This window comes from Mesoplodon bidens, assembly GCF_964165515.1.
Source record: "Mesoplodon bidens genome assembly, chromosome: 3".
Taxonomy (NCBI): Eukaryota; Metazoa; Chordata; class Mammalia; order Artiodactyla; family Ziphiidae; genus Mesoplodon; species Mesoplodon bidens.
The window spans coordinates 10,270,952-10,298,463 of NC_138178.1; the positions used below are offsets into that span (position 1 = coordinate 10,270,952).

Sequence of the window (27,512 nt, forward strand, 5' to 3'; positions counted from 1 at the left end):
ACATATATCATAACATATCAATTTTTAAATTGTTGGATGTTTAGGTTGCTTCCATATATTCACAATTGTAAAGAATGCTAGGATGAATATTTTGGGCATGAATCTGTGCTTCTGTCTTGTATTATTTTCTTAGCATAAACTGCCTAAATTCAGCAATTGGTTGAGTATATAAACACTTCTAAGCCTTTTGATATATACTATTTAGCTGCTCTTCAAAAACTCTGAACCAACTGTACTCCTATCAGCCAAATGAAAGTTAAATAATTTCAACACAATTTCATGGACACCAGGGATTATTATTTTTAAAAGGAATGCTTTCTTCTTTCAATTTGTTTTTGACTCCTAGCAAAGCTAAATACTTTCTTCTTTTCATATTTTTATTAGTGATTTGTGGTTCTTACTTTGTAAACTGCCACTTTTTCATTGACTTTTATTTTCTTATTTTGTAAACTGCCTCTTTTTCATTGATAGATTCATCTCTTCCTAATCAATTTATAAGAGTTTAAAGAGAATAATGCTTTGATATATATGTTGCAAGTATTTTCCTTCATTTTTCATTTGCATTGCAATTTAATTTATTTTCCTTTTTTGGGTATGAAAGCTTTAATTTTTATGTAGTCAAATATCCACTTAAAAAATTATTTCTGCTCTTGGTTTTCTGCACATAAAGTCCTTCAAGTCTTTTCTCATCTCAGGATTATATAAATGCATTTTGTCCTGTACATTTACATATGTATGTATTTATTTACTTATTTGCATTTAAATTGATAGACATTTGGAATACACTTTGGTATATGGTGTATGAGAAGGATTCAAACTCCCCCCCGCCAAATGGTCGGCCAGTTGCTTGTCCCTACAGCACTGATTCCCTAGTGATTTGTAATGCCTTTCTGGTAATTCTACTTCACTCTGTTTCTGAATAATGTCTGCTATTAACTGGTATGTCTACTTCTATTCCCCCATTATTCATTCATTTGACATATATTTATTTATTGAACATCTACTACATGCGAGGCGTTTTACCTGGGGATATACTGCTAAGTAGAACCCCTTTTAAGACAAAGTTCTCATCTTGATGGTCTTTATCCAGAGGGAATGAGAAGCTAATCAAGAAGAACAAGTGGGAAGATAGAGGGGGAGAAGGAGAGGGACAAGGACGGGGAGAGGAAGGCTGAGAGACACCACGGATACATGTGTTAAGTGGTTCCTGAATGAACTGTGGAGGACAACCTGGAAAAGTTCAAGAATTAATGTGGAATGAACAACTGGGTGATCACTTAGTTCAGGTGAGAGGTGATGTGTCTTCGATGAGAATAATGATGATGGAGAGAAAGACAAGAGGTCATATTTGGGAGAGAGTTTTGGGATAGAATGGACAAAACTGGTGCCTGATGGAAACCGTGCACCTGTAAAATCATCTGGAAACATGGCCCTGGTTTGGAGATAATTCCTTGTCACTTTAATTACAAATCACTTTAATGTAAATTAGTAAAATTTCTATTTTCCATGAGTGCTTTAATTAATTTTAACTATATTCATATTAATATTAACCTTCTGTGACCCATATGACTGTCTCCTGCTATGCAGAAATGGGTTGCCAATCATCAAAATCATTTTTCAGTTTGGCAGTTTCTAAGCGTACTCATATTTACGACATAGCTCTATTGCAACTCATTCTGTTGGTTGCTGATAACTCTTGTAATTATGATCAGATGGTGAGGTTTGAATCTTATCATTGGCGTTTTCTGGCTATTCCTTCCACTTCTGATAACCTAGTATCTTATGTGCCAATTAAGTTTTCTTTATACATGAAAAGCCAGAACAGGTTTCCAGGTACCTGCCAATCATTACATGCCAACCTCAGACGCTTGTTCTGCTGTATTACCAAGCTGGTGGGATGGAGATGATGGGAATTTGGGGACAGATCCAGACCAGGGTGGCCCTCTGAAATTATCTTAAAACATCTTATTCTGTTCCTGAGTAAGTATAAATCAGAAAAAAATATATAAACAAAAATTTTTAACATTATTTCCTAGGTTATGAATGAAACTTTAACAAATCTGGAATTGTGGAGGCATATGACAATACTAACAATAAAAATTAGGGTATATTCTAAATTAAAAAGCTTTGCCACTGGACGGTATCAGTGAAAAACCTTAAGTTATTGAAATAATTCATCAAACTCTGCCAGTAAGAGAAAAGCGGATTTGAAGCAAATACCGTGATGTACTTTTCTTGCATAGAAAATGACTCCAAAATTAATCAACCCAAGATGAATGCGTATAAAAAATCCATCCAGTACAAAAATAAATATTCAGGTCTTTATTACTTATAAAATGATAGAGATGCCAAATTGTTATCACAATAACAACTTTAACTCTTTTTCAGATCAGTTTGCTAAATTTTAATTACACTTTCTGTGTTTTTACATTGAAATGTAAATAGCTCCTAAAATAATCATGAAAGCCTAGCCTTTAGAAATGTTTTCTACAGTAATTAGTTAATTTGTAGCCATGGACTTTGAAAACTCCATTTGACACAAATTGAATCTGAGTATTCGTTTTTAGGATTCCATAAAAGTACAACTGCCTGAAGTTATCCCTATGTGACACTTTCAGTATGTCATCAGACTTTTTTTAGGAGTTCAGTTTTGAATGCAAGATAATAAAACTCACAGTTCTCCAGAGCTGCATGATTAGCAATGTGGCTCTTGTCAATCTGGTGTTCGGTTGCCACAGAAGAAAATTCAATGTTTCCAACGTTCAGGATTGCAGCCAGTATACTGTATACACTTCCAAGTTGCTGAAACACAGCACAGAAATGTTAGCATCATTCTCCCCTTGAGTACAGCAAGGCAGTGCCTGTGGCTGCTGACAGACTGGGGAAGAATCTTTAGGCTACAGCATAACAAGCTTATCCCACAGACTATGATGTCAAACTAAGAGAAGTCAACTGGCTTCCTTGATCCTCTCATTCTCTTCAAATCATCGATGTTGGCTGAATTACAGCATTCAAGAATTGTAACTTTTTATGTATGTTGAATGAAGATAACTAGGTATCAAATTATCATTTTTAAATTATTATCAAATGACTAACTAACAGGGAATTTTATGCCCCTCCCATGCTGACTAAAACCAATTTTTAAAAATAAAGTGTTTCATAGAAATTCAACACTGTGTGATGCTTTAAATACTTTAAAATTTACTTCACAAATATTATTTGATCACAACTGAAGCCATAACTGATAATCCAAAGAAAATGTACTAGCTTGTGATTTTAGACTGTTATAAGAAATGTAAGCAAAATTAAAGCAGGAAAAAAAAAGGCATTCTCATCTTAGACAAAAGACTTATGACTTTGTGCAAAGGGAAACAAATAAAATTCCTGTCACGACACGATAAAAACTGCCTCTAAATGAGTTGACTCATAAAACTACTAATCATTTATCTTAAAACTGTGGCAGGAAAATGGCTTAGGAAATCATGGGTTTTGAAAAGTTTTAAGAGTTTTCCAATTTGTGTTATTTGTAGAGAATATCTGATTTTGATTTGCCTGTCACTTTGCCTGGCCTGTGCTGAATCACAAATGTACAAGTAAATTGTAAACCCCGAAATATTTAAAGGGAAACCTACACCATGGGTGCTGTTGACACCAACTGGAGAAAGACAAGGGGGGAAAGAGAGAATGAGAGAGAAAAAGAGGGAGAGAGAGAGACACTCTCTGTACTGGAGAGTCACCAAAATTGTGCAGCCGTAAAATGTGTAGGCAGCAAGCTGTGATTAATGGATGTGAAAATCAAGCCATTTAACCTGGTTGTGCAAGTTGCCTCTTTCCAAAATGAAACTGAAGCAGCTATGGACAGAAGACATATCCAAACAAGCCAGTGAGATGACATTAAAAAAAATCACGAGTGGGATAAAAAGGTAGTAAACACCCACTCAGTTTAATTCCACTGTCTCCAAAGCGGGACAGTCTGCCCTGTTAACTCTCTGAGGCTCTGCTTTTAGCGGGGAGACCAGCACATTCTAGGAGGGTCACCTTGAACTCGACTAAAAGTCTTCACAAAATATTTAGCAGTGATTGTGCTTCAGCTCCAGAAACAGATGTTATGTTTTCCTTTATCCTAAGCTATATGTTTGGATGTTCAGTAAACACTGAATATGTTTAAATTTGGAACATACAGCTTTACATAAATGAAATATGTTTGTCACTAGATGCTAACTGCTAGACTGGTTTCATTTTAATGTGACTAAACATTGCTCTACCAGGCAATGGAAGGCAGTTAAGGCAAATATAAGTGAAACATTGCCTCTAAGGACTGGGACTTGGAAGTAATAAACAAACCAATTAAAAATGGTTCCCTACTTCTAAGATAGCAACCTCTGGGGGGAGGAACTGGTAAGAAGATAAGCTCTTCTGATGATGTAAAGCAGGGAAAAGAACTATAAAGGGGCCCAGCCCCGGGCCAGCAGCAGGAGCTGCTTGCTTGGTGTGCAACACGCTTCCCGTGTGGAGGGTGCTGAGATCCAACAAGCCTCTCCTGTTTTCCCCCAACCAGGCAACCAACAGAGCCAGACTGCGGTCCAAAGGGGCATCTACCAGTAGCAACATTCAGCACAGGACCAAGGATTGGAGACAGGAGTGGATGCTGTGTTTTTCTTTATTCACTGCATCCCTTTCTGCTTTAAGAGCCAGGATACCCGCTAGTGCTTAAATCAACTTGTCTCCATAGGTACAAGCTGTGGGTGATGGCAGGGTTGGAGGGAGGTTAGGGAGAGGGAAAGTGATGCAACAGAAGGGGAGGAGGCTGATCTGAATTTGAATTTTGGCAAACACAAGTGAGGAAGATGCACCGAAAGCAGCCACCACCAGGAAGGGCTTGGGGTGGGGTACAGTTAAGTTTAACTAGCATCATGCCAGCCCGCTGGAGCAGCAAATATCCTATTTTCACTCCTGATGCAGCTACGCTGGGTTTTATATTGTGCTCAAACATTCAGGGGGGAACAAGATCTTGGTCCTTTGAGCCAGAATGAGAGCAGAAGACCCAGGTGGTCACCAACGATGCGTTGGAACCTCAGAATTAGAGCATATGAACGGGACTAAGTCTGGAACAGGGTGGCATGTGGAATCACCCGGAGTGTCTCTCACGGCTTGTCTGAAATCTCTGGGTGGCAGTCATATGCCACTTGGAATATGGCTGAAACTCACGCCATCCAAGTCAGGGGCTTCCTCTCCCAGAGCTGAACCAATTACATACACACTGCACTAGTCATAACAATATCTATTTTATTAGGAAATGTATTAGGGTCGTCTCTGACTCCAAACAGTAGAGTTCGGATTGGTATTGTTCCCAAAATGTAGTCAGGTAAGGTTGACAGCAGTTTTCAGTGTCATATGATGTCCACCACCCAGACATCACGGCTAAAACATGGGCACATACCACTCCCCTCTTCACATGAGATATCCACAGTAAGTTCTATAAGCTTAGGACTCTCTCAATTGTTCAACTCCTATCCTGTCCTCATCATTTTTCTCCCAACCCTCCAGCAAAGGCTTTTACTGATCAAGCAAAGTGTCCTGTCCTCATACATCAATCCAGTCACCCTGTCAACCTTTGCTGCTGCTGCTGCTTCCTGTTCTCCCCTCCCCCTCCTCCTTCTTTTTCTTCTTCTTTTTCTTTTGTGAGAGTGCAGTAGGGGAATAAGATTTATATACTGGCCCTTTAAGAACCATGCATTTGTCTCACCTGCAGAAAGTTCTTCATAGTCATGTCTTACAGCTAAGAGCAAAGTCTGCAAGCTTCCCTAAAAACCCTCAGAAATCTTAACAAACAATGGATTCTTTTTTCCCATTTTACAGCCTAAAGCTATTTAATGCATCAACAGAGAGAAGGTCCCAATCATCTCCTTTCTGCCTAGAGACCACAGAACCCCTGAGTTTCCTGATTTGAGCTGCAGTTTATAGAGTGGACAGCCAAAGTTCCAGCCAGGGTCCGTGAATCTACGGAAAGAATGCATCACTCAGAAATAAAGATGGTCAAGCTGGAGCCTCTACTTCTAAATCAAAAAGTTACTCAACTTTAGCTCAAGACTTCCTGTGAGTAGAGTATTTGCCTAAGGATGCATTCAACCCTGGCTTGCCCATGAGTCTACAGTAATGCTTCTCTCTCTCCATCTTCTGGCAAAAACTGGGAAGTCGTGGTAATAATTCTTCTCTGGTCCCCAGAGTAGTTATTTTGCTTCAGTTGATCCTGAAAGCAGCCTGCCAGGTCCCCTATGGCTCCTACAGCTCTCACCCACCCCTCCCCACAACCAGTTCATCTAGAAACTTAGTAGCAAAGCTTATTCAGAACTCAAGGAGGACTCTAAATTCTAGGGCTGTAAAAGCAGCCAGGTAGGAAGTCTCCCCATCAAATCTGAATTCCTCCTGGCTATGGAGAAAGCCCACACCAGAAAAATTAACTCTAAAAGTTGAAATGTTTCCTGATGGACAAAGATTACCCTGGTTTACTTAAACCTCTCCTGAAGGCCCTAATTTCAAGGCAAAAAAAAAGTCATTCATCTGTCCTGATTTGCCAACCTCACCCAGCTGGCAGAGATCACACCTCATTCCCTAAGGTCAAGGTCTTAAGAATACTTCCCCTCAGGCCTGCAGCAAGGATACCCAAGGTGAAGTCAAAGGCTTTCAAAGAGAAGTCAAGACTGGGAGACCACCCGTCGTCAGAGCTGTCAACAACAGAGGCTCCGTATTTGGAGAAAACGCACTTAGCAGCAAACTTTTCTCTATTCTGAGAACAAGTACAGCTTTAGAAATATTCATTTCTGGTGAGCAAATGCATCAAATGGACAAAAGGTTATCACTGACAGCCTTCCATTTTAGAAGGGAGGCAACAGTGCCTGAAAAACACGCTACAAAATTAGATTCAATAACCTCACGGCACATAGTTTGAATGATTCTTGTCAAGGGTCACTACTATCAGCATCTCTACATTTTACATCCTGCTCATAAAATTTTCCAAACTTTTGGAGAAGAATCAGATATTATTTTTAGCTCAGGCTCTTAGGAGAGATTTGATAACCCAAGATATTTTAGTAAACTTCATAAGCAGACACACTAACAGTTTCAAGTTGCAGGAGTATCATTTATGAAAATGAAATTGAAATCCAACAAACTGCACATTACTTTCCTGCAAGAGTTCATCTAAAAGCCTGATTCATGTTCCGAGTGAAGTGTTCTTTTTATCATAGGATTGAATCAACACAGCAAACAGTAAACTACTAAGAGCAGAGTCTGAAAGCTTCTCTAAAAACCTTCAGGAATCCCTAGTAAACAAGATACTTTGTTATAAAAATTTAAAAAACAACCTAGGACAAAGAAGAAATCTTTATTACTCAGGGATAAATTTATAGCCTTAAATAATACCTTCATTATTAAATAAGGAAAATGGAGAAACAGAGGAACAAAGTATTCTCCTTAAGAAAAAGAACACAAGAAACCAAATTAATACGTTAATAAAAATATTTTTAAATGAAATCAATAATACAGATAATATGGCTTCAAAGGATGCCATCAAAAAAGTAAAAAGACAACAAAAGAGAGAAAATTTTTGCAAATCATACGACACTTGTATCTACAATACAAAGAATTCTTACAACTCAATAATAAAAAGACAACCTAATTAAAAAATTGGCAAAGAGGGCTTCCCTGGTGGCGCAGTGGTTGAGAGTCTGCCTGCTGATGCAGGGGACACGGGTTCGTACCCCGGTCCGGGAAGATCCCACATGCCGCGGAGCGGCTGGGCCCATGAGCCATGGCCACTGAGCCTGAGCGTCCAGAGCCTGTGCTCCGCAACGGGAGAGGCCACAGCAGTGAGAGGCCCACGTACCGCAAAAAAATAATAAAATAAAAAAATAAATAAAAATTGGCAAAGAATCTGAACAGATGTTTCTTCAAAGAAGATATGTAAATGATAAATTACATGAAAAGATAAGTACATGAAAAGAAGTTCAGCATCATAGCCTTTAGAGAAATGCAAACCAAAACCACAGTGACACCATGTCACACCCACTAGGATGGCTATAAACAGATAATAAGTGTTGGGGAAGATGGAGAGAAATCAGAACCCTTATGCACTGCCGGTTGGAATGTAAAATAGTGCAGCTGCTTTGGAACACAGTGTGGTAGTTCCTCAAAAGGTTAAACATTGTGTTACTCTATGACCTGGCTCTTCCACCCTTGGTATACCCTAAAGAGAAGTGAAAACTCACGTCACACAAAAACTCAGACATGGATGATCACAGCAGCATTATTGATAATGACCGAAAAGTGGAAACAACCCAAATGCCCATCACGTGATGCATGGACAAATAACATGAGGTATATCCATACAATGGAATATTCTTCCTCAATAAAAAGAAATGAAGTACTGACATGTGCTACAACATGGATGGACCCTGAAAACATTAAGTCAAATGAGAGAAGCCGGTCACAAAGGGTGACATATTGCATCACTCAATTCATGCAAAATGTCCAGAATAAACAGATCTACAGTGACAGAAGCAGAGGTGGGATGGGAATGAGGAGGAACTGCTAATCACTAGCAGGTTTCGCTTGGAGTGAAAAATTTAGAACATGGAAATATTCTCAAAGTGATCACGGGGAAGGCTGCACACCTCAGTGACTGTGTGAAAAGTCATTAAAATGTACACTTTTAAACGGCTGATTTGTATGGTATGTGACTTATATCTTAATAAAGTTGTTAGAAAAAGAAAACTGCACTAAAAAAGAATGTGTGACATGATCACACTTATGCATTTACATAAAATTTTATATATATGTGGGAGATGCAAATATAGGTAAAATAAAAGATTAAGAACAAAACGAAATTCAGTTGTATCTCAAGGACATGTTTCCTCATGTATAAAGTAAAAATTATAATTCTAGTTATTTCATAAGGTCGTTTCAGTAATTTAAAAATTATCCATGTAAAGCACTGAGCGCAATAGATGCTAACTCTCACCATCAGTGAGGACAAAAAGACACTTCCTAAAGAGGTTCAAATGTCTTCCATACTCACCTCCATTGTAAAACCGATGACTTTGAAACACTGCTCAATTAATTCATACTGGGATTTATAGAAACTATTATTCATCACGTCCTGTACTGTTCTGATGTGGTCATTTTGCAGGTATCTGGAAAAAAAAAAAAAGAAAGGACAGGTGAAAATCTGAAATTAAGTGAAATGAGTGATTAAGTGAAAAGTAGAAGCATTATTTACGAAAGTTCAAGCTGCTGGGTTACCTGGGGGGCTTATTTTCCGGCAATTTGTAATGGGCTAGTTTCTTCTTTTCAGCTAAACCAGCATAGATGTAGTAAAAAATATGAAAATTTTTTTCTCCACTGAAAAAAACAAGCCATTTTCAGGAAGGTGGTTAGTAAGAACACTTATTCATCGCTAAAGCTTCTTGGCAATATAATTACCAGAACGCCTGTAAGCACCACCAAGCACTTCCCAGAACACTGGGTTCTGGCTCTCTGTGGTTGCGACCTGTCGCTATTTTCGACCACCACTGTCAGCGGACTGCACACTCTGCTAAGCACTTGTTTGAGTCATTCAGCGGATATCTGCGTGTCTCCCAGGCATTGTTCTAGGCACGGGGGATACAGCTGGAGCAAGCAGTCAAAACGCCCTGACTTCTTGGCGTTTACATGCCAGCAGGAGCCAACAGAAAAAGAAACAAACTAATAATAACTAGAGCATGCCAGGCGGTGGTGGGTGCTGCAGTATCTCTTTACCTGCCATGACCCTCTCATTTCACGTACAAGGGAACTGAAGCTTAGAGGGGACACTAATCTCACCCTCAGGTCACAGACTTGATGGCCAAACTGGATTTAACCAGGGCTGTTTGACTCCAAAGCCCATGTCTTTAACCACCTGGCTACACTGTCCTTCTGGGGCTCAGTCTTCTCACTTGCAGAGAAACCTGTTCCTTACGAATCTCAAGTTCCATGACTGTGGTTCTACGTGTAAACAGCCTTTCCAAGACACTGGAAGAGTACAATTAAGGAGTGTGGGTCACAACAAAGTGAGTCCCTGTTTCAGGAAGTTCCACAACATAACTACTGATACTAGGACCCCAGGGACCCTTGCTTCTCCTTCCCTTGTCTTCCTTTTGCTCTGGAGAGATCTGAGATGGACCACACTTCCTCTCCAAGATCAGGAAGTTCTCTCCTGGCTTACAGTTTCAGTCTCCCTTTTCCTTCTTCCACCTTAGAGAAAATGGTGCCCTTCCAAAAAATAGGGACCAAGGTAAGAAAATGGATTTTGGACAATGAGTACAGGTATACCTCGTTTTACTGCACTTGGCTTTACTGTGCTTCACAGATGCTGCGATTTTTACAAATTGAAAGTTTGTGGGAATGCTGTATCAAGCAAGTCTATTGGTACTATTTTCCCAACAGCAATGACTCACTTCGCATCTCTGTGGTAATTCTCACAATATTTCAAGCTTTTTCATTATTATGACATTTGTTACGGTGATCTGTGATCAGTGACTTTGATGTAACTGTTGTGACCAGTTTGGGGAGCCAGGAACCTCAGGCTCTACAGACAATCTTATATAGACAGTGAACTTAATCAGTAAACGCTGTGTGTGTTCTGACTGCTCTACCAACCGGCTGCTTCCCCATCTCTCTCCCTCTTCTCTTCCCTGAGACATGACAATATTGAAATTAGGCCAATTAACAACCCTACAATGGCCTCTAAGTGTTCAAATGAAAGGAAGAGTTGCACGTCTCTCACTTTAAAACAAAATCTTGACATGATTAAGCTTAGTGAGGAAGGCATGTCAAAAGCTGAGATAGGCTGAAAGCTGGGCCTCTTGCAACAAACAGTCAGCCAAGTTGTGAGTGCAAAAGAAAAGTCCTTGAAGGAAATTTAAAGTGCTCCTCCAGTGAATGGTAAGAAGGCAAATCAGGCTTATTGGTGTCATGAAGAAAGCTTTAGTGATCTGGACAGAAGATCAAACCAACCACAATATTCCCCTAAGCCAAAGCCTAACCCAGAGCAAGGCCCTGACTCTCTTCAATTCTGTGAAGACTGAGAGCGGTGAGGAAGCTGCAGGAGTCTGAAGCTGGGAGAGGTTGGTTCACGAGGTCTAAGGAAAGAGGCTTTCTCCATAACACAGCAACGCAAGGTGAAGCAGCAAGTGCCGACGCAGAAGCTGTAGCAAGTTATCCGGAAGATCTAACTAAGACAATCAATGAAGGTGGCTACACTAAACAACAGATTTTCAGTGTAGACGAAATAGCCTTATATTAGAAGATGCCATCTAGGACTTTCATAGCTAGAGAAGAGAAGTCAATGCCTGGCTTCAAAGGACAGGCTGACTCTCCTGTTAGAGGTTAATGCAGCTGGTGACTTTAAGCTAAAGCCAATGTTCATTTACCATTCTGCAAATATCCTAGGGCTATTAAGAATTATGCTAAATCTACTCTGCCCTCTAAAGCAGCGGGCCCCAACCTTTTTTAGCACTAGGCACCGGTTTCATGGAAGACAATTTTTCCACGGACCGGAGTGGGGCAGATGGTCCAGGAGGTAATGTGAGCGATGGGGAGCAATGAGGAGTGGTAGATGAAGCCTCGCTTGCTCGCCCGCCGCTCACCTCCATCTGTGTGGCCCGGTGCCTAAAAGGACTGGTACCAGTCCACAGCCTGGGGGTTGGGGACCCCTGCTCTAAATGGAACAACAAAGCCTGGATGACAGCACATCTGTTTACAACATGGTTTCCTGAATATTTTAAGCCCACTGTTGAGACCTACTGCTGAGAAAAAAGGTTTCTTCCAAAATATTATAGTTCATGGACAATGCACCTACTCACCCAAGACCTCTGGTGGACAACAAGGTTAATGTTTTTTTCATGCCTGCTAACACAGCATCCATTCTGCAGCCCATGGATCAAGAAGTAATTTTGACTTTCAAGTCTTATTATTTAAGAAATATATGTTGTAAGGCCATAGCTGCCACAGACAGTGATTCCTTTGATGAATCTGGGTAAAGTCAATTGAAAACCTTCTGGAAAGGATACACCATTCTAGGTTCTATTAAGAACATTCATGATTCATGGGAAGAGGTCAAAATATCAGCATTAACAGGAGTCTGGAAGAAGTTGATTCCAACCCTCATGGATGACTTTGAGGGGCTCAAGCCTTTAGGGGGGAAGTAACTGTAGATGTGGTAGAAATAGCAAGAAAACTAGAATTAGAAGTGGAACCTGAAGATGTGACTGAACAGCTACAATCTCATGGTAAAACTTGAACAGCTGAAGAGTTGCATCTTACGGATGAGCAAAGAAAGTGGTTCCTTAATATGGAATCTACTCCTGGTGAAGATGCTGAGAAGACTGCTGAAATGACAACAAAAAACTTAGAATATGACATAAACTTAGTTGATGAAGCAGCAGCAGGGTTTGAGAAGACTGACTCCAATGTTGAAAGAAGTTCCACTGTGGGTAAAATGCTACCAAACACCATCGCACGTCACAGAGGAATCGTTCATGAAAGGAAGAGTCAATCGATGAGGGAAACCTCATTGCCTTTTAAGAAGTTGTAACAGTCACCCCAGCCTTTAGCAGCCACCATCCTGATCAGTCAGTAGCCATCAGCATCAAGGCAAGACCCTCTACCAGCCAAAAAATTACAACTCGCTGAAGGCTCAGATGATGGCTACCATTTTTTTTTAACAATAAAGTATTTCTTAATTAAGGTATGTGCGTTGTTTTTTTAGACGTAATGCTACTGCACACATAAGAGAGTAAAATATATTGTAGACATAACTTTTATATGCACTGGGAGACCAAAAACTTCATGTGACTTGCTTTATTGTGATATTCACCTTATTGCAGGGGGCTGGAACTGAACCTATAATATCTCCAAGGTGTGCCTGTATTCAGTTGAATTCGAAATGACAGCAAAATATCCACGTTGCTGGGAATGAAAAACATGAACTTGGGGACTTTCCTGGTGGCTCAGGGGTTAAGAATCTGCCAGCCTATGCAGGGGACACTGGTTTGAGTCCTGGTCCAGGAAGATCCCACATGCCGCGGAGCAACTAAGCACAACTACTGAGCCTGCGCTCTAGAGCCCGCGAGCCACAACTACTGAGCCCACATGCCGCAACGACTGAAGCCCACGCACCTAGAGCCCGTGCTCCGCAACAAGAGAAGCCTCTGCAATGAGAAGCCCGCGTACCACAAGGAAGAGTAACCCCCGCTCGCCGCAACTAGAGAGGCACAGCAACGAAGACCCAATGCAGCCAAAAAAAACAAAACACATGAACTTGGGAGACAGCAAGAGGTACATCTTTGGCTGTCAATCACACAGAGCTATCCATTGAGCCATGATGTCAGAAGAAATTGCTAAGTGTGAGAATATAGAGAGAAAAGAGAAACGCTCCAAGAACAGATCTTTGATGAGTATACACTTTGGGAATGGATGGATAAATCTAAGTCAGAGAAGAAAAACTCAGAGAAGAGTCCAGTCATGGAAGAAAAGACAGGCGAGCGTTTCAGGAAAAAGGGCATCAGAGGCTCAGATGCTGAAGTGAGGATGGTGGCATCCTTTAGAGCTGGCTGTGTTCGTACCTTCTACGCCCCCAGCCATTATTTGCGGCAGTCACTAGTAATACTTCGATGAACATGAGCGTTGTACACAAGCAAGGTTAGAACAAAACAAAAAGTTTAGTTCTTGTCTTTTCTCACCACAAAATAATAAAATTCCTCTAAGATGGGCACAGCATATAATTTAGTTTGCTTTGTGCTAATGAAATCACATTGATTGCTCTATGTGTCACACCTCTAACGCTTAAATGATGCAGTGCACAATTAGAGGAGTGACTCATATATGCAGACATGCATAACTGGCGGTGTTCTCTCTAATTATCAGTTTACATTTACTGAGGACTGTAATTTGACAAGACCTGGAGATGCTATAGGAAATATACTGATCTTTGGTAGATAAACAATTAAGAGAATTAAAGGAACAGGAAAAGAAGACACCTCCAAAGATTACCCATCTCATGTTCTGCCTTAACTACATCCTTAAAGGCAGAGAATCTTCCATAGCATCCCACACACACTCATGTGATTAGTGGTTCCCAGGTCAGAATGGCCCGGGAACAAATGTAGGGGCTCAGCAAGTCACCAGATAGTACAGCTGACCCTTGAACAACAGGGATTTGAACTGTGTGGGTCCATTAATATGCAAATTTTTTCAATAAATATTTTTAAATTGTGTGTAGAATATCATGTGCAAGACTTAAAGTGGAGAATCTATCTTTACAGGCATAAGGGGAGTGACAGTTACTATAAAATTAACAATGTGCTACTATTCTTATTCTTTTATCACTCTGCTTTCAAAGAATTACATTACTGTACAGCATGCCCCTCTCTCGTAATTGGAGAAACTGCGTATCAGCCTATCAACACAAAGTAGTTTTCTAAAAAATGTACCAATGTTTCCATTACTGTATGATGAATATGGCTGTAATATGCCCTAAAATTTTATAAGATTCACTCAGTGTATTGGCTGGGCTACGGTGAAGCAATTGTATCAGTGACACCAGGTGACATAAGGCAACCACACTGCTGCTTCTTCCTTATCAATGCACGAATCGTTGTCCCTGTAAGTAAATATGAATTTCTTCTTCACATTATCTTTTTCTTTTTGATGTTTAGTGTTAGTATAACACCTACAGTGTTTTGGATCATCTAAGACAATACTGATGTAGGTACTGACAGATGATTCATCTTGTAAACAGACGACATAAACTTACGGCATCAGTAGAGACAGTACAGTACTTTCACCGTATTTTCTCTTCCTTATAATTTTCTTAATAACATTTTCTTTTCTCTACCTCAACTTATTATAAGAATATAGTATATAATACATATAATATACAAAATATGTGTCAACTGGGTTATCAGTAAGGCTTCTGGTTAACAGTAGGCTATTAGGAGTTAAGTTTGAGGGAAGTCAAAAGCAGATTTTTGCATAATAAGCAGATTTTTGACGGCAACGGGTTGGTGCCCCTCAACCCCCGACTGTTCAAGGGTCATTGTATTCTCTGGCTCTGGCCCACCCCTATTGCGGAGCCTCTAATGCTTCCTCAGGGTCCCACTCAGCCATTTGCAGGAAGGCCCTCCAGGCTGTCTCATATGCCCTGGACCCTGGGGATCACTGTGCAGCCAAGGCCTCTAACACCTCAAATCTACGACAAAGTCCTCACAAGGGTGCGACTCACCCGACGTGTGAAACCTTGGAATATTCAACAAAGGGGCCTGCAATGAGGCGTGGAAAGCCAGCAGTGCAGCCTTGCATTCACAGGGCCCCATGAAGTGCTCACGAAACAGTGCTTCTAGGTGTCCTGGTTAGTTACACCTCCTTCCTCTAGGACTCCCTCCTCCAGGATATCCAGTCTCCTCGATCCGCCCCGACCCTCGCCGTCTGCCTGCTCACTCTCTGCAGATGAACTCATTGCCTACTTTCCTGCGAGATCAGAAGCCAACCGGTGATGGTGATCAGCAAGCTCTGGATCAAAGCATGCGTGGCTCCTGGGAGACCATGCGCTGCTATACATGGGAATCCTGTCTTACGGCTCTATAGCTCCTGGGCCTAGAACAGCTCCTGGCACTTAGTAGGTACTCAGTAAATATTAGCCATATGGGCGGATGAATGAATGTATGGTGGGCTCTGGAGTCAAACAGAGAGACGTGGCTTCAAACCCCAATTCAGTCACTTATTAGCTTTTCGACATTAGGCAACTTATTATAATTTTCTCGGTCTGTTTCCTCCTGTAAAAAATAGGCAATAACCCCTGTCATATTGCCGAAGGAATTAAGAGAGATTATGGAGGTAAAATGCCCAGCACAGTGCCTGACACAGAGTAATTGATCCATAAATAATATTTTCTCTTTCTCCACAGCAGACAGCACACATCTGCCATTTGGTTGATGTCTCCTCAGCGTCTGGGAACGTGCTGGGCATGTGAGAGACACGCAAGCAATGCCTGCTGAACTAAATTGCAGTAACAGGAGAAAACTGCAGTGAAACAGCAATCATTTATATTTATGAGCGGTTTCTAGCATTGACTTCTGTATGCTCATTTTCTTCTTGGAAGTGAGTAGCCTCTTTTTAAAATTTCCTCTTTAAAATCATCTACATTTAGGAAAGGCTTTAAGTCACAGCTTATACGACAGCAGCAACATGAGAAATACCATCAGTTATAAAACCAAATGTGGTCAGAGATGGGGGTAGGATGACATGAGTAGAGGCAAAAAGAGAAGAAAAGAATTTATTCCATTCAAAGAAAGGGTAAGTTGTTTCAAAAAATTGTCTACTCTGATTCTTCTCTGCCACCTCAGATCCATTCTTCATTCTTCTTTGCCTTGCTCTGTGACCCCCAAGTCTAACCTCTACAGACTGGGGTTCCCGGGCTCCCCTGCTCTCTGGCTTCCAGCTGGGTGCAGCCAACAGGGGGCACAGGCAGGAGGCTGGAAGGAGGGAGAAGAGGTCGAGGTTTTCCTCCCCTCACTTGCTCTCCTTCTCCCAGTAGCTGTACAGTTGTCCCTCAGCATCCACAGGTTCTGCATCCACGGATTCAACCAACCGGATCTGTGGATGTGGAACCTACGGACACAGAGGGCTGACTCGGCATCCGCGGATACGGCAGAGGGCTCTGGAACCAGTCCCTCGCAGATACAAAGGGACGACCGTATTCCTTTAGGCAGCAGCTCCCGACAGGCAGCGGTCCTCCACAGCCCTACTTGTCACCAGGCTCTGCAGTGTGGTCCCTCCTCCTGCCCTTCAGACCCAGGCATAGGAATGATTTCTCAACACTGTTCATCTGTGGGTACCTCACTGTTTATTCTTGGTTCTGCAATGCCCTCTACCTCTGTAAACAGTCCTCTCAGTTAAACCCTCTGAACTGGTTCTTACTTCCAGTTCCTGAATGACAGGGTACATTTATATTTATCATTTTAAAAAGGACCTACTAAGAATTCATCTATGACATCACTGATACTTTCATCTTTAAAGATCATTTGAAAAAGCTTCTCTAGAATTTAACGATGCAATTCAAATTAAGTAAAATAAAAAAAACAGATGTAAAAAAACCTGGAAAAATGGAAGAATTATAAGGCAGATGTGCTTGAATTATAACTGAGATATATTTCAACCTGATTGTAAATTGGAATACTTTTTCCAAATAAACAATGTTGTAAAACTATAATCCTTTAGGCCAGCTGAAAATAAGCTTACTTTCTTAATAGTAAGCCTAAAATACGATCCTAATTGTGCTATTTCCTGGACTATATGGTGCAGTAGTTCGATAAGCATGAACGAGATTATTTGTATGGTTACAAATCCAGAGCCTTACTGTGTAGCTACTAAGGGTAGTGCTCACATCGTACTCTACGTGGATGGTGCTGCAGCACACGACTCCAGGCAACCCGCTGCGATGGTGCCCTTGACACTGTGCAACATGGCGGCCCCATCTAAATCCCAATAATTCAGCGTCTTAGGTGGACATTCCCCCAAAGACCTGAAGGACAGAGTCTTACACAGTTATGAGAGCAGGACAGACTGTTCTGAGAACCAGTTAAGTCTCCACACTTGCATAAGACCTGGAGGTTCCTCCAGGTATGGGTGGCAAAGGCACTAACATGCACGCCCACTAAGTTCTGGGCCCCAGCACACCTTGATAACAGGAGCTGCTCTTTACTGACATTTTCAGTGTCCCATGTACTGCGTGACATATTATTTCTAATCTTCATACAACTATCAACACTACCACTGCTAATAAGGGCTTAAACTTCATGGGGTTCTTTCTATGTGCTCTTCATTGCACTAAATACTTTACAGGTATGATCTTAATAGGTAGGTACCACTGCTAACTCCTTTTTAAAAATGAAAAACTGAGGTGCAGAGAGGTTAAGCATTTCAAATTCTAACACACAGCAGGTTGCAGAAACAAGATCCTATAAGGGTCTTAAAGGTTTAAATATCTTACCCAAGGTGGACTACGTGTCAGGGAGCCACAATTCAAAGCCATATTTGCCTAAAAATCATGCCTGACATTTTTGGAACTGAAGACCAAAGGATAATTTTCTACACTGAAGGCTGAGCTCAGAGGTTGGCTCCAAGCAACTTATATTCACAATTTATCATAAACTGAATGATAGAAAATTTGAAGGCACTTATAATTAAATACTAATGTACTTGTACATAAAGGAAGCTTATGTTCCTGAGAATTTAACATACAACACATAACTACAATAATGTAGATATGTTTGGCATAAAACCAACATAAGAAAAATGGAAGACTCTAAATTGCCACAACTTTTTAAAAAATAATATAAAGACCAGGGTACAAATCCCATGTTGTGATTAGTTTTTTCACAAGAACAACAAACAAAGATGTTTTGGAATCATGAGGACAGGAGAAAAGTTTTGTCATTCAGCTACAAACTGAGGAACTCACTCAACCTAAAGGAACTCACTCAACCTAAACATTCCAGAATATGGTGTTGGTGGCTTAAATCAGCAGGCAGGAAAAAGAACACTACAATAAAGCCCCTTCCTGAATCCTTTGTTTGTTTGTTTTTTGGTCCCTTGTGTATAAACACTGGGAAGCATAGAATTAATACAAAGATCTATTTATATATACCAGCACTTAAAAGAAAAAACATGACTGTTATTTCTAATTAAATTTCATACTTGTTTTGTGTAGAGAAGTATATTCTCTCCTACTTCAGAAATTACTCTAAGTTATCCTGTTAGTACCTCTGTGATGGGCTTAGGCTTTCTATCTGTTTTCATAAACTTTAGGCTATTTATTAACTCCTTTACTGGATGTAACATACGAGAGAGTAAGACAGTGCTGAGGCATCTCTGCTTCCAATAGTAAATGCCTCACACATAGTAGATGATCAATAAAATTCTGTTGAAATTTTGTTAAATGAGTAAGACATTTTATTATTAAAACAAAAGCATCATCTTTGCTTACGTTTCCCAGAAAATAGGAAATATGTGACATGAACTTACATGGCTTGGTGGATAACTCGGGATTTCTCCAGAAGGTATTCAGAAATCTGTGCTCCCACGACAGCCCCAGAAGGGGTAAATTTCATTTCTAAGTATTTTCCAAATCGGCTGGAATTGTCATTTATAATAGTGCAGGCATTGCCAAAGGCTTCCACCAAATTATTCACTTGTAAAATCTTCTCTTGCAGGGTTTTGTTATTAGCCTAGAGAAAATGTCAAGATATTAAAAAAATGTAAAAAATTAATTTTGTGTAGAATGGAATGTCTCTTCTTTGATAAGCACTTTATGTAGATGTAAACATACAAGTGCATCATCTTGGTTTGTTGCCAGAAGTTACAACCTAGTATATTTTTCCCCTCCTGCTGGTGCATTCACTCACTTCCTTTCTTAGAGGGGCAAAGAGATCCTTTACACTTTTTCTATTCAAATATAGTTCTGTTAAGTTCCTGATTTACAAGCACAATTTATAAGCAGTCTACGCATACTGAGGTACATCTCAAACTTTGTTATTCCTCCTCTACCTATATGGTCCCCATCCACGTGGTCCCCAAAGCTGTGGACCAACTTCCCTTGCTTCCATGGAAGCTGTCAAACCTGCACCTAGAGGAGTAAAGATAACGTGTGAACTCAGAAGCAGAGGAGAGGGAATAATTGTGAAAATCAAGAACAGCTCGGGTGTGTGGAAGGGAGACGTGGATCCCTGGTCCAGGCCAGCGGGCCTACGTGGCTGGCCCTCTATTTTCTCCTACACCATCTCACATTTTTCTTCCCCCAAACAAGCATCATGTTGGGTTTCTTTTCTTTACCACTTTAGTAAACTGAAATTCCACCAGAAAATTTATTTGGGTTAACAACCAACCTCTTTTAGAAGGCATCCCCCCTCTTAGAGGTTTAAGGAGGTATCAGTCATTCACATCTTAGTAGAAATGGATCAAGTGGATTATTTTCAGTGTAATACCTTGCTGAAGTCGGCTGTGTTAAAGGTACGGAAATGTTTATGTAAGGGAAAGGAACAGCACATATTTCTGGAACATAGGCTACATTAGAATTTGGGGGGGCCAAGGGGGCATTCACAGTGCGGTTTTGGGGGCATATAAGGATTTTGGATATCCTCTAAAAGAGGCAATAAGGGGAGAGAAAAGAGAGGAGCAAGAATTGGGATAAACTTGACTCTTTTTAAATGTTGTTTGGGGCTGGCCTTGCACTCATGAAAAAGGTGAGAAAACATCAACCACTTGTATTAGGTAGCAGTGCCCTGCTACGTGAGGTTTTGAAGACCATGTATTACAAAGGTAAATTCCATCCACCAAACACACCATTTTTGCATCTGCTAAATCTTTATCAAGGAGATAACTAAAAGACACACTCAGTCTCGCTAAGGGTAGAATTCTTTTGTTTTTATATCACCATCTCCAATTAATATCAAGTCACATTTTTAGATCTAGCACAAGATAAAGATATTAAATAAACATTAGATGTGCTGACATCCACAAAACAACATTCATACGAGTTAATCCATTATTGATGAGAGCCTCTATCGACTTCACAAACCAAGAAAGAATAGCAAAGGCCCGTGCGGAAGGCTCCTGAGTAAATTTATTCGTGTTCAACTCTTCCACTCCAGGAGAGTATGCTGTGCCACACCATCCCAACTCTCTCCAAAATGACATTTATTTCAGTGAACTTAAAAGCTTGTAGAGTGATGCTTATCCCAGGAGTAAGGAGAGGGAAGAGGATGGGCAAGGGGATGGGGAAGGGATTGAGATGACAGCCCTGAGGTAGGCCCCCCTTCCTGGCCTCTACTGGCTCTTCCAGTTTTGCGGGGTCACAGGCCTGGTTACTAGTATATTTCTATTCCATGCCTACACCCATGATGGAAAACATATAACCAGTCAATTGATTTTTAACAGGAACATGAAATTCTTTCGACACATTATTTTGACAATGAATTAGACTCAATTAAGCAGCTGTTTTGACACCATGAGGCACCCTTTTATTCAGTGGTTGGGTCTGGCCTTGTACCCACAGTGCTTTGTAGCATAAGATTCCTATAATCACTGTGACGGCAAAAATTATAAGATGACTCTACTTCTAACTATGCAAATCACTATAAACGTTTTCACAGGGATAAGTTGTATACAATGATTTTTCTTTTTTAGCCATTAGCCTAATGAGAACACGTTATTCTTGATTTATCTTATTTCAAGGACTCTACTTGGAAAATCAAACCAAGTCTCTATCCTCAACATCCCATTTTTAAAAATTAAGGTAAAATCACATAGAGTGAGATTCATCCTTTATATAGTTCTGAAAGTTTTTACAAACATATGCGACCATCAATCTCCCACTATAGTCCACATACAGAACAATCCCATCACCCCCAAAATTGTCTCATTACTCTTTGCAACCCTTCCCTCCACTCTCAGCTGCCGAAAATCCCTGATTTGTTTTTGTGCCTACGGTTTTAAATCTGCAAGAATGACACAGCAAGTGAACCATACATGTAGTCTTCTTAATCTGCTTCTCTGACTTAGCCTAATGCATTTGAGATTTATCCAAATCTCATCCAGTGAGCTTCATTGCTTGTATCAGTGTTCATTCTTTTTTATTGCTGAGTAATATTCCATGGCATGGATGTACCATAGTTTGTTTACTCGTTTCCTAGTTCTGTTGTTTCCACTCCCTGGAGATGATGAACAAAGCTGCTATAAATTATTTATCTGTAGCTTTTTTGTATGAACATGGGTTTTCATTTCACTTGAACAAATACCTAGGAGTAGGATTGCTAGGTTGTATGATAAGTATGGTTAGACTTTCTAAGAAACTTGTGAGCTGTTTTCCAAAGTGGCTGTACCATTTTGCATTCTCATCAGCAATACACAAGAGTTTCATTCAGTTCCTCTATGTTCTTGCCAGCACGTAGCATTGTCAGGTTTTAAAAAAAAATTTAGCCACTTTAATGGCTGTGTAATGGTGTCTCACTGTGGTTTTAATTTGCATTTCCCTAATGACGACTGGTGTTGAATATCATATTTTCATTTGCTCTTTTTGCCATTTACATATCATCTTTGCTGAAATGGCTAATCAATTTTTTTGTTCATTTTTAAATTGTTATTTGATTTCTTATTATGGAATTTTAAGAGTTTTTAAAAATATATCTTCTGGATACAAGTCTTTTATTAGATATGTGACTTGCAAATAGTGTCTCTGAGTCTGTAGCCTGTGTTTTCATTTTCTTAACAGTATCATTCAGAGAACAGAATGTTCTTAATTTTGGTGAAATCAAACTTTTCCCTTTATGGATTATGCTTTTTATGTTGCATCTAACAGCTCTTTGCCTGACCTAAAATGACAAAGAACAAAGTTAACTGACTTAATTTTCTTCTAGAAATTTTATAGTTTTTGGTTTAATCTCTAGGTCTATGATCCGTTTGAGGTTAATTTTTTATAGCATGTGCGGTCTACAGTAAGGTTCAATCCTTTTGTATGCCCATATTCCAGCACCATTTGTTAAAAGACTATCATTAATTGACCTTTGCACCTTTGCTGAAAATCAATAAATCATATATGTGCAGATTCTTTATTCTATCCCATTGATCTGTATACCATCTTTTCTTTAATAACACACTGTCTTGACTATCGCAGCTTTTATAGTGAGTCTTGAAATCAGGTAGTATTTATTAATCCTCCAATTTTGTTCTTTTTCAAAACTGATTATTATAGTTCCTTTGCCTCTCCATATACATTTTTTTTTTTTTTTTTTTTTTTTTTTTTTTTTGCGGTAGGCGGGCCTCTCACTGTTGTGGCCTCTCCCGTTGCGGAGCACAGGCTCCGGACGCGCAGGCTCAGCAGCCATGGCTCACGGGCCTAGCCGCTCTGCGGCATGTGGGATCTTCCCAGACCGGGGCACAAACCCGTGTCCCCTGCATCGGCAGGCGGACTCTCAACCACTGCGCCACCAGGGAAGCCCCTCCATATACATTTTTGATTCAGTTTGTCAGTTTCTAAAAAATAAAATCCTGCTGGGATTTTTACTGTAAACTACATTGAATCTACAGGTCAATCTGAGGAGGACTGACATCTTAATAATATTGAGTCTTTTAATCCATGAACATGTCATATCTCTCCTGTTATTCAGGTCTTCTTTGATTTCTTTTATCAACTTTTTCTATTTTTCAGCATACAAATCTTGCACATGTTTTGTAAGATCTAGATTTCAATAGTTCATGTTTTATGGTGCTAATATAAATGATACATTTAAGTTTAAACTGATCATTGTTAGTATGTATATAATATATAAATATAATTAATTTTTGTATATTGACTCCCCTTTATCTTGCTGGTAACAAAGGAAGAGGAAGTAAGGAAAGCATTCAACGAGTACGTTAGGGCAAAAAAGAGAGAAAATCACCGCTAAAAAGCCTTGCCTACTAAGAGTGAGAAAAGTTAGAATTTGCTGAAAACAAAACATATGCTCTTTGTATTGTTATATTTTAAACTCACAAAGGAAAACAGGTGTGTTATAATTTCTGTGCATTACTAAGTGTGGAAATTCATAAATATTAACCTAATCAGTTAAATTCTGAAGTGTAATAAATATTTCTGTTAGGACAGAGAAAAATTAAATTATACCTTTCCAAGCACTGTCAGCTGCTGAACTAAGAGATGAGCACTTTCAGTCTTTCCAGCACCACTTTCCCCAGAAATCACAATGCACTGCACAGTGAGAAAAGGAAACTGTAAGAAGACTTTATCCTCACCAAATTCAGCTGACACACGAGAAACTAAGAGGAGAATTTCTAAAAATGTGAGATTCTCCTTACCTGATCTGAATTATATGTTATCATAGACTGGTATCCTAAGTCAGCCATGGCAAAAATGTGAGGAGGATTGGCAGTTCTCTTTGCTCCAATATACAGTTTGGAATGCTAAAGGTTAAAAAGAACATGTGTTGTAAGGCTTCTGTCTTTTTTTAAACCCTATTTATTTACGGATAGAGTGCTAATTTTTAAAGCAAAAGGTGAATCAAAATACAGCTTCATACCACCAAAACATTACATCCATATTACATAAACACATACATGCACAAATCATGGACAATTATGTAAAATAAAAGTTTGACATAAAACAACAGGGAAAAATGATATGACATCACTTTGGCAGTGGTATTTAAAGGAAGACTCTTTTGGAAGTGCATACCACTTCCAAAGCAGAACTTAAAGTTTCAAAATACTATGATTTCCTTAAATAAGCAGATACTTTATAAATAAGACAATCAGGTATCATTTTGTTGACTATTCCTTGGATATAATAATGTATGAGATACAATCACTACTTTTTTCCTTTCATATCATTTAACATACACTTTCTCGTTTGCTTTGCCCAAGATCACTCAGTTAATTGATAGCAGAATTTGTGCTAAAGCCCAGGTCTTCTAAAACTTGGTCAAGGCTCATAAATACGCCATTATTCTTGTAAATCTTAAAGTGGTAGAGACTGAGAGAATTACATACTTTTCACACAAAAAAATTATATTAAGCACAGTATTATTCTAGAGTAATATAATATTATAATACAATATAATATCCTAGAGTACACAAATAGCTAGAAGAGTATGGATCTAATTGAAAATGAAAAACAGCCTAGCTTAACTCCAGAACACTATTCTATAGTTAAACATTAGGGGTGAATAATGGATAATTATGTGCTTATATTCATAAAACATATTGTCTGATATTAAAAAATTAACCAGAAGGAATTTTTAAACTCATAATGATGAGTTTTACAGCCATTAAGTATATAGTACCTACATATACAATGTAATTTTACTTTTGACTCTCCTATACTTGGTTCAGAGGTAGACATTAAGTCTATACTTTTTAGGCATCTGTTTATTGATATGATATGTAGTGTGGACCAGTTACCAATTACCAATGACAAGAAGTAATTAACATATCTCACACAAAGACCACAAACTGCATCCAGATCGATTCATCTTCTGTTTTTTCCTATCTCTATGTTTTAACAATGATTATTTAACTGTTTATTCAAAGGATTAGATAAAATAAAACTAATTTAATTTAAATACTTGAAGAGTACAAATTTTTGTACAAAGTAAGAAAATGTGTACAAGCCACACCACATACCTCTGTGGAATAAAGACCCAGACTCTGAAAAGGGTTAAGAGCAATGAGTATGTCTCCCACATAGAAGTAAATCTGATCTCTGGAGTAACACTTCTCAAGTTGCTCTGAGACTGTATTCTATAACGAAATAAAAGTAATCTCTTTTTGTTAAAAATCATTGATGGTCAACTATCATTTTAAAAGTAAATGATAAGAAATAAAACATCTGGAATCTAGAGGAAGGATCAGAAAGAAATAGATGTATTGAGAGTAAGAAGTGTAACCTCCTGTCAGCAACTATCCTTCCCCTTGATGGGTATTTTCTTTTCTTTCGAGAGCTGTAGAGGGATGTCATTGTTACCTGTGTTTTCCACAGAATATATTCTATGTTACAGGGATTATATATACACAGTGCTTTCAAGGAAGTAAGTAAATGCAGTAGCTGAAGTAAAGAGAAAGAACACTAGAAAAGGGAAGAGAAGATATAGTGAACATGATTTTATTCCAAATGAAGGTTATTCAATGGCTCTGTGGAACGTCTTAGTTCCTTTGCTTAAATGTTTGGCTTTGAGGCAGAGTAAAAAGTACAGAAGAGTAACTTCCACAATTGATAAATCATATGAATACATGGAATCAATTTTAACAGGGCCAGACATCATCATTATAGTATATGACACAAGACCAAAAGATCTTGGGTCAAAAAAGAGACAACAAAATAAAACACAGACAATAGAAACAAACAAACCCAGTGTTTAATACGTAGGTCAGCAATATGATTAGTAAAGCCTTCTTTATAATCCACAAGCTTAGGATTTCACATCATTGGAAAATCTGATACACAAAGATTCATAAAGGTGTTGGCAATCTCTGGCTTACAGACACTATTTGATTACAAGATGTTTGAGGTTCTCAAGAAAGATTATTCTGAGGAAGTACTTGAGTTGTTTATGCAGCCCCAAATTTACCAAATGACTACTTTGGTTCAGAATATGCCTCCTGATTTGCTACATTTTTAAGCAAAATGCTCAGGAATGTATCAGACGTATTAAAAAAAGAAAAGCCTGTGAATCAGGCAGGGTAGTGATCCCAACCTTTACTGAAAAGGAGCCTTATTATTTCTCTAATGATGTGATTATCTGAAATAAAAGGTGATGAGGAAAAAGAGGATGAGATTATAATTTACTGGCTTGGACTGGTAACTTCATGAGAGATGTCTGAAATATTTCTGAGGTCATTGGGATAAGAAGTTTCAAGCAGAATTCATTTCCCGAAAACGTGGGCTATGTGATCCCACGAGGGGTCCACTGACCGTGGTAACAGGCTCCCAAGGTATCTTCGAGGCTTTAGGTCCTGCCACTGAGATGGTGATGTAGGAAGCAAATCACCCCTTTGAGACTCCTGGGGAGAACTGAGGGGAAGCAGGGGTCTTGGACCTAAGCAGCTCAAGCTTGTGGGAACTAGCATGTTTGTAATTTGAATATAAAAAAGAAGAAAAAGTTGACACCAGGCTGGAGAGATCTGCAAATGTGAGTTACACACAGTAAAACCGAAGACAGGAGAGATGATCAGGAAGCTAAGAGAAGAAGAAAGCATGAAACCTACAGATGCTATTCAAAGAGCCTCCTGCTCTCACCCCTTTGAGACTCCTGGGGAGAACTGAGGGGAAGCAGGGGTCTTGGACCTAAGCAGCTCAAGCTTGTGGGAACTAGCATGTTTGTAATTTGAATATAAAAAAAAAGAAAAAGTTGACACCAGGCTGGAGAGATCTGCAAATGTGAGTTACACACAGTAAAACCGAAGACAGGAGAGATGATCAGAAGCTAAGAGAAGAAGAAAGCATGAAACCTACAGATGCTATTCAAAGAGCCTCCTGCTCAAACCACTTCTATAAATTTTTTTAAATAGACAGAATGTTTAAGTTTAATTAAGCTGAGTTTCTTACCTCATCCAAAACTTCTAGGGTTGCTAAATCATCTACATCCTTGAGGCTGGAAATTAAAGATCTGCTGAAGTTACTTTTCTTGGTGTAAAGACGTTCATGCCTGAGAAGCAATAAAAAAGAAAATAAAAAAGAAAATCCTTTCTGACTTGAGAACTTATTACTAATCATAGTAAAAGTCAAATTTAGATACTAAGAAACTGGAAAACATCTAAGAAGCTGATTTGCTAAATTCAACGATAACAATTTACCAGAAAACAGCCTCATGTATTTGATCTGTCTTCTCCTCTTCACTGGGAAAATGCAACACATTAAACTTACTTCATGGATGATCAAAAGAGCTCATTAT

The 27,512-nt window shown here is 39.3% G+C and overlaps 1 protein-coding gene across 3 annotated transcripts in view; it reads right to left on the reverse strand.

Moving 5' to 3' along the window:
* Nucleotides 1-27,512, reverse strand: part of LOC308614543 (myosin-IIIa) — a 129,593-nt gene that overhangs the window by 27,771 nt on the left and 74,310 nt on the right. For all 3 annotated transcript variants that reach the window (XM_081228990.1, XM_081228991.1, XM_081228992.1), the window contains 8 exons: nt 27,167-27,266; nt 25,246-25,362; nt 23,923-24,027; nt 23,732-23,815; nt 19,099-19,301; nt 9,301-9,399; nt 9,077-9,191; nt 2,676-2,802 (listed from right to left, as the gene is read on the reverse strand). In XM_081228990.1, the coding sequence (XP_081085116.1) occupies nt 2,676-2,802; nt 9,077-9,191; nt 9,301-9,399; nt 19,099-19,301; nt 23,732-23,815; nt 23,923-24,027; nt 25,246-25,362; nt 27,167-27,266 (950 nt within the window). The remainder of the gene's footprint in view (nt 1-2,675; nt 2,803-9,076; nt 9,192-9,300; nt 9,400-19,098; nt 19,302-23,731; nt 23,816-23,922; nt 24,028-25,245; nt 25,363-27,166; nt 27,267-27,512) is intronic.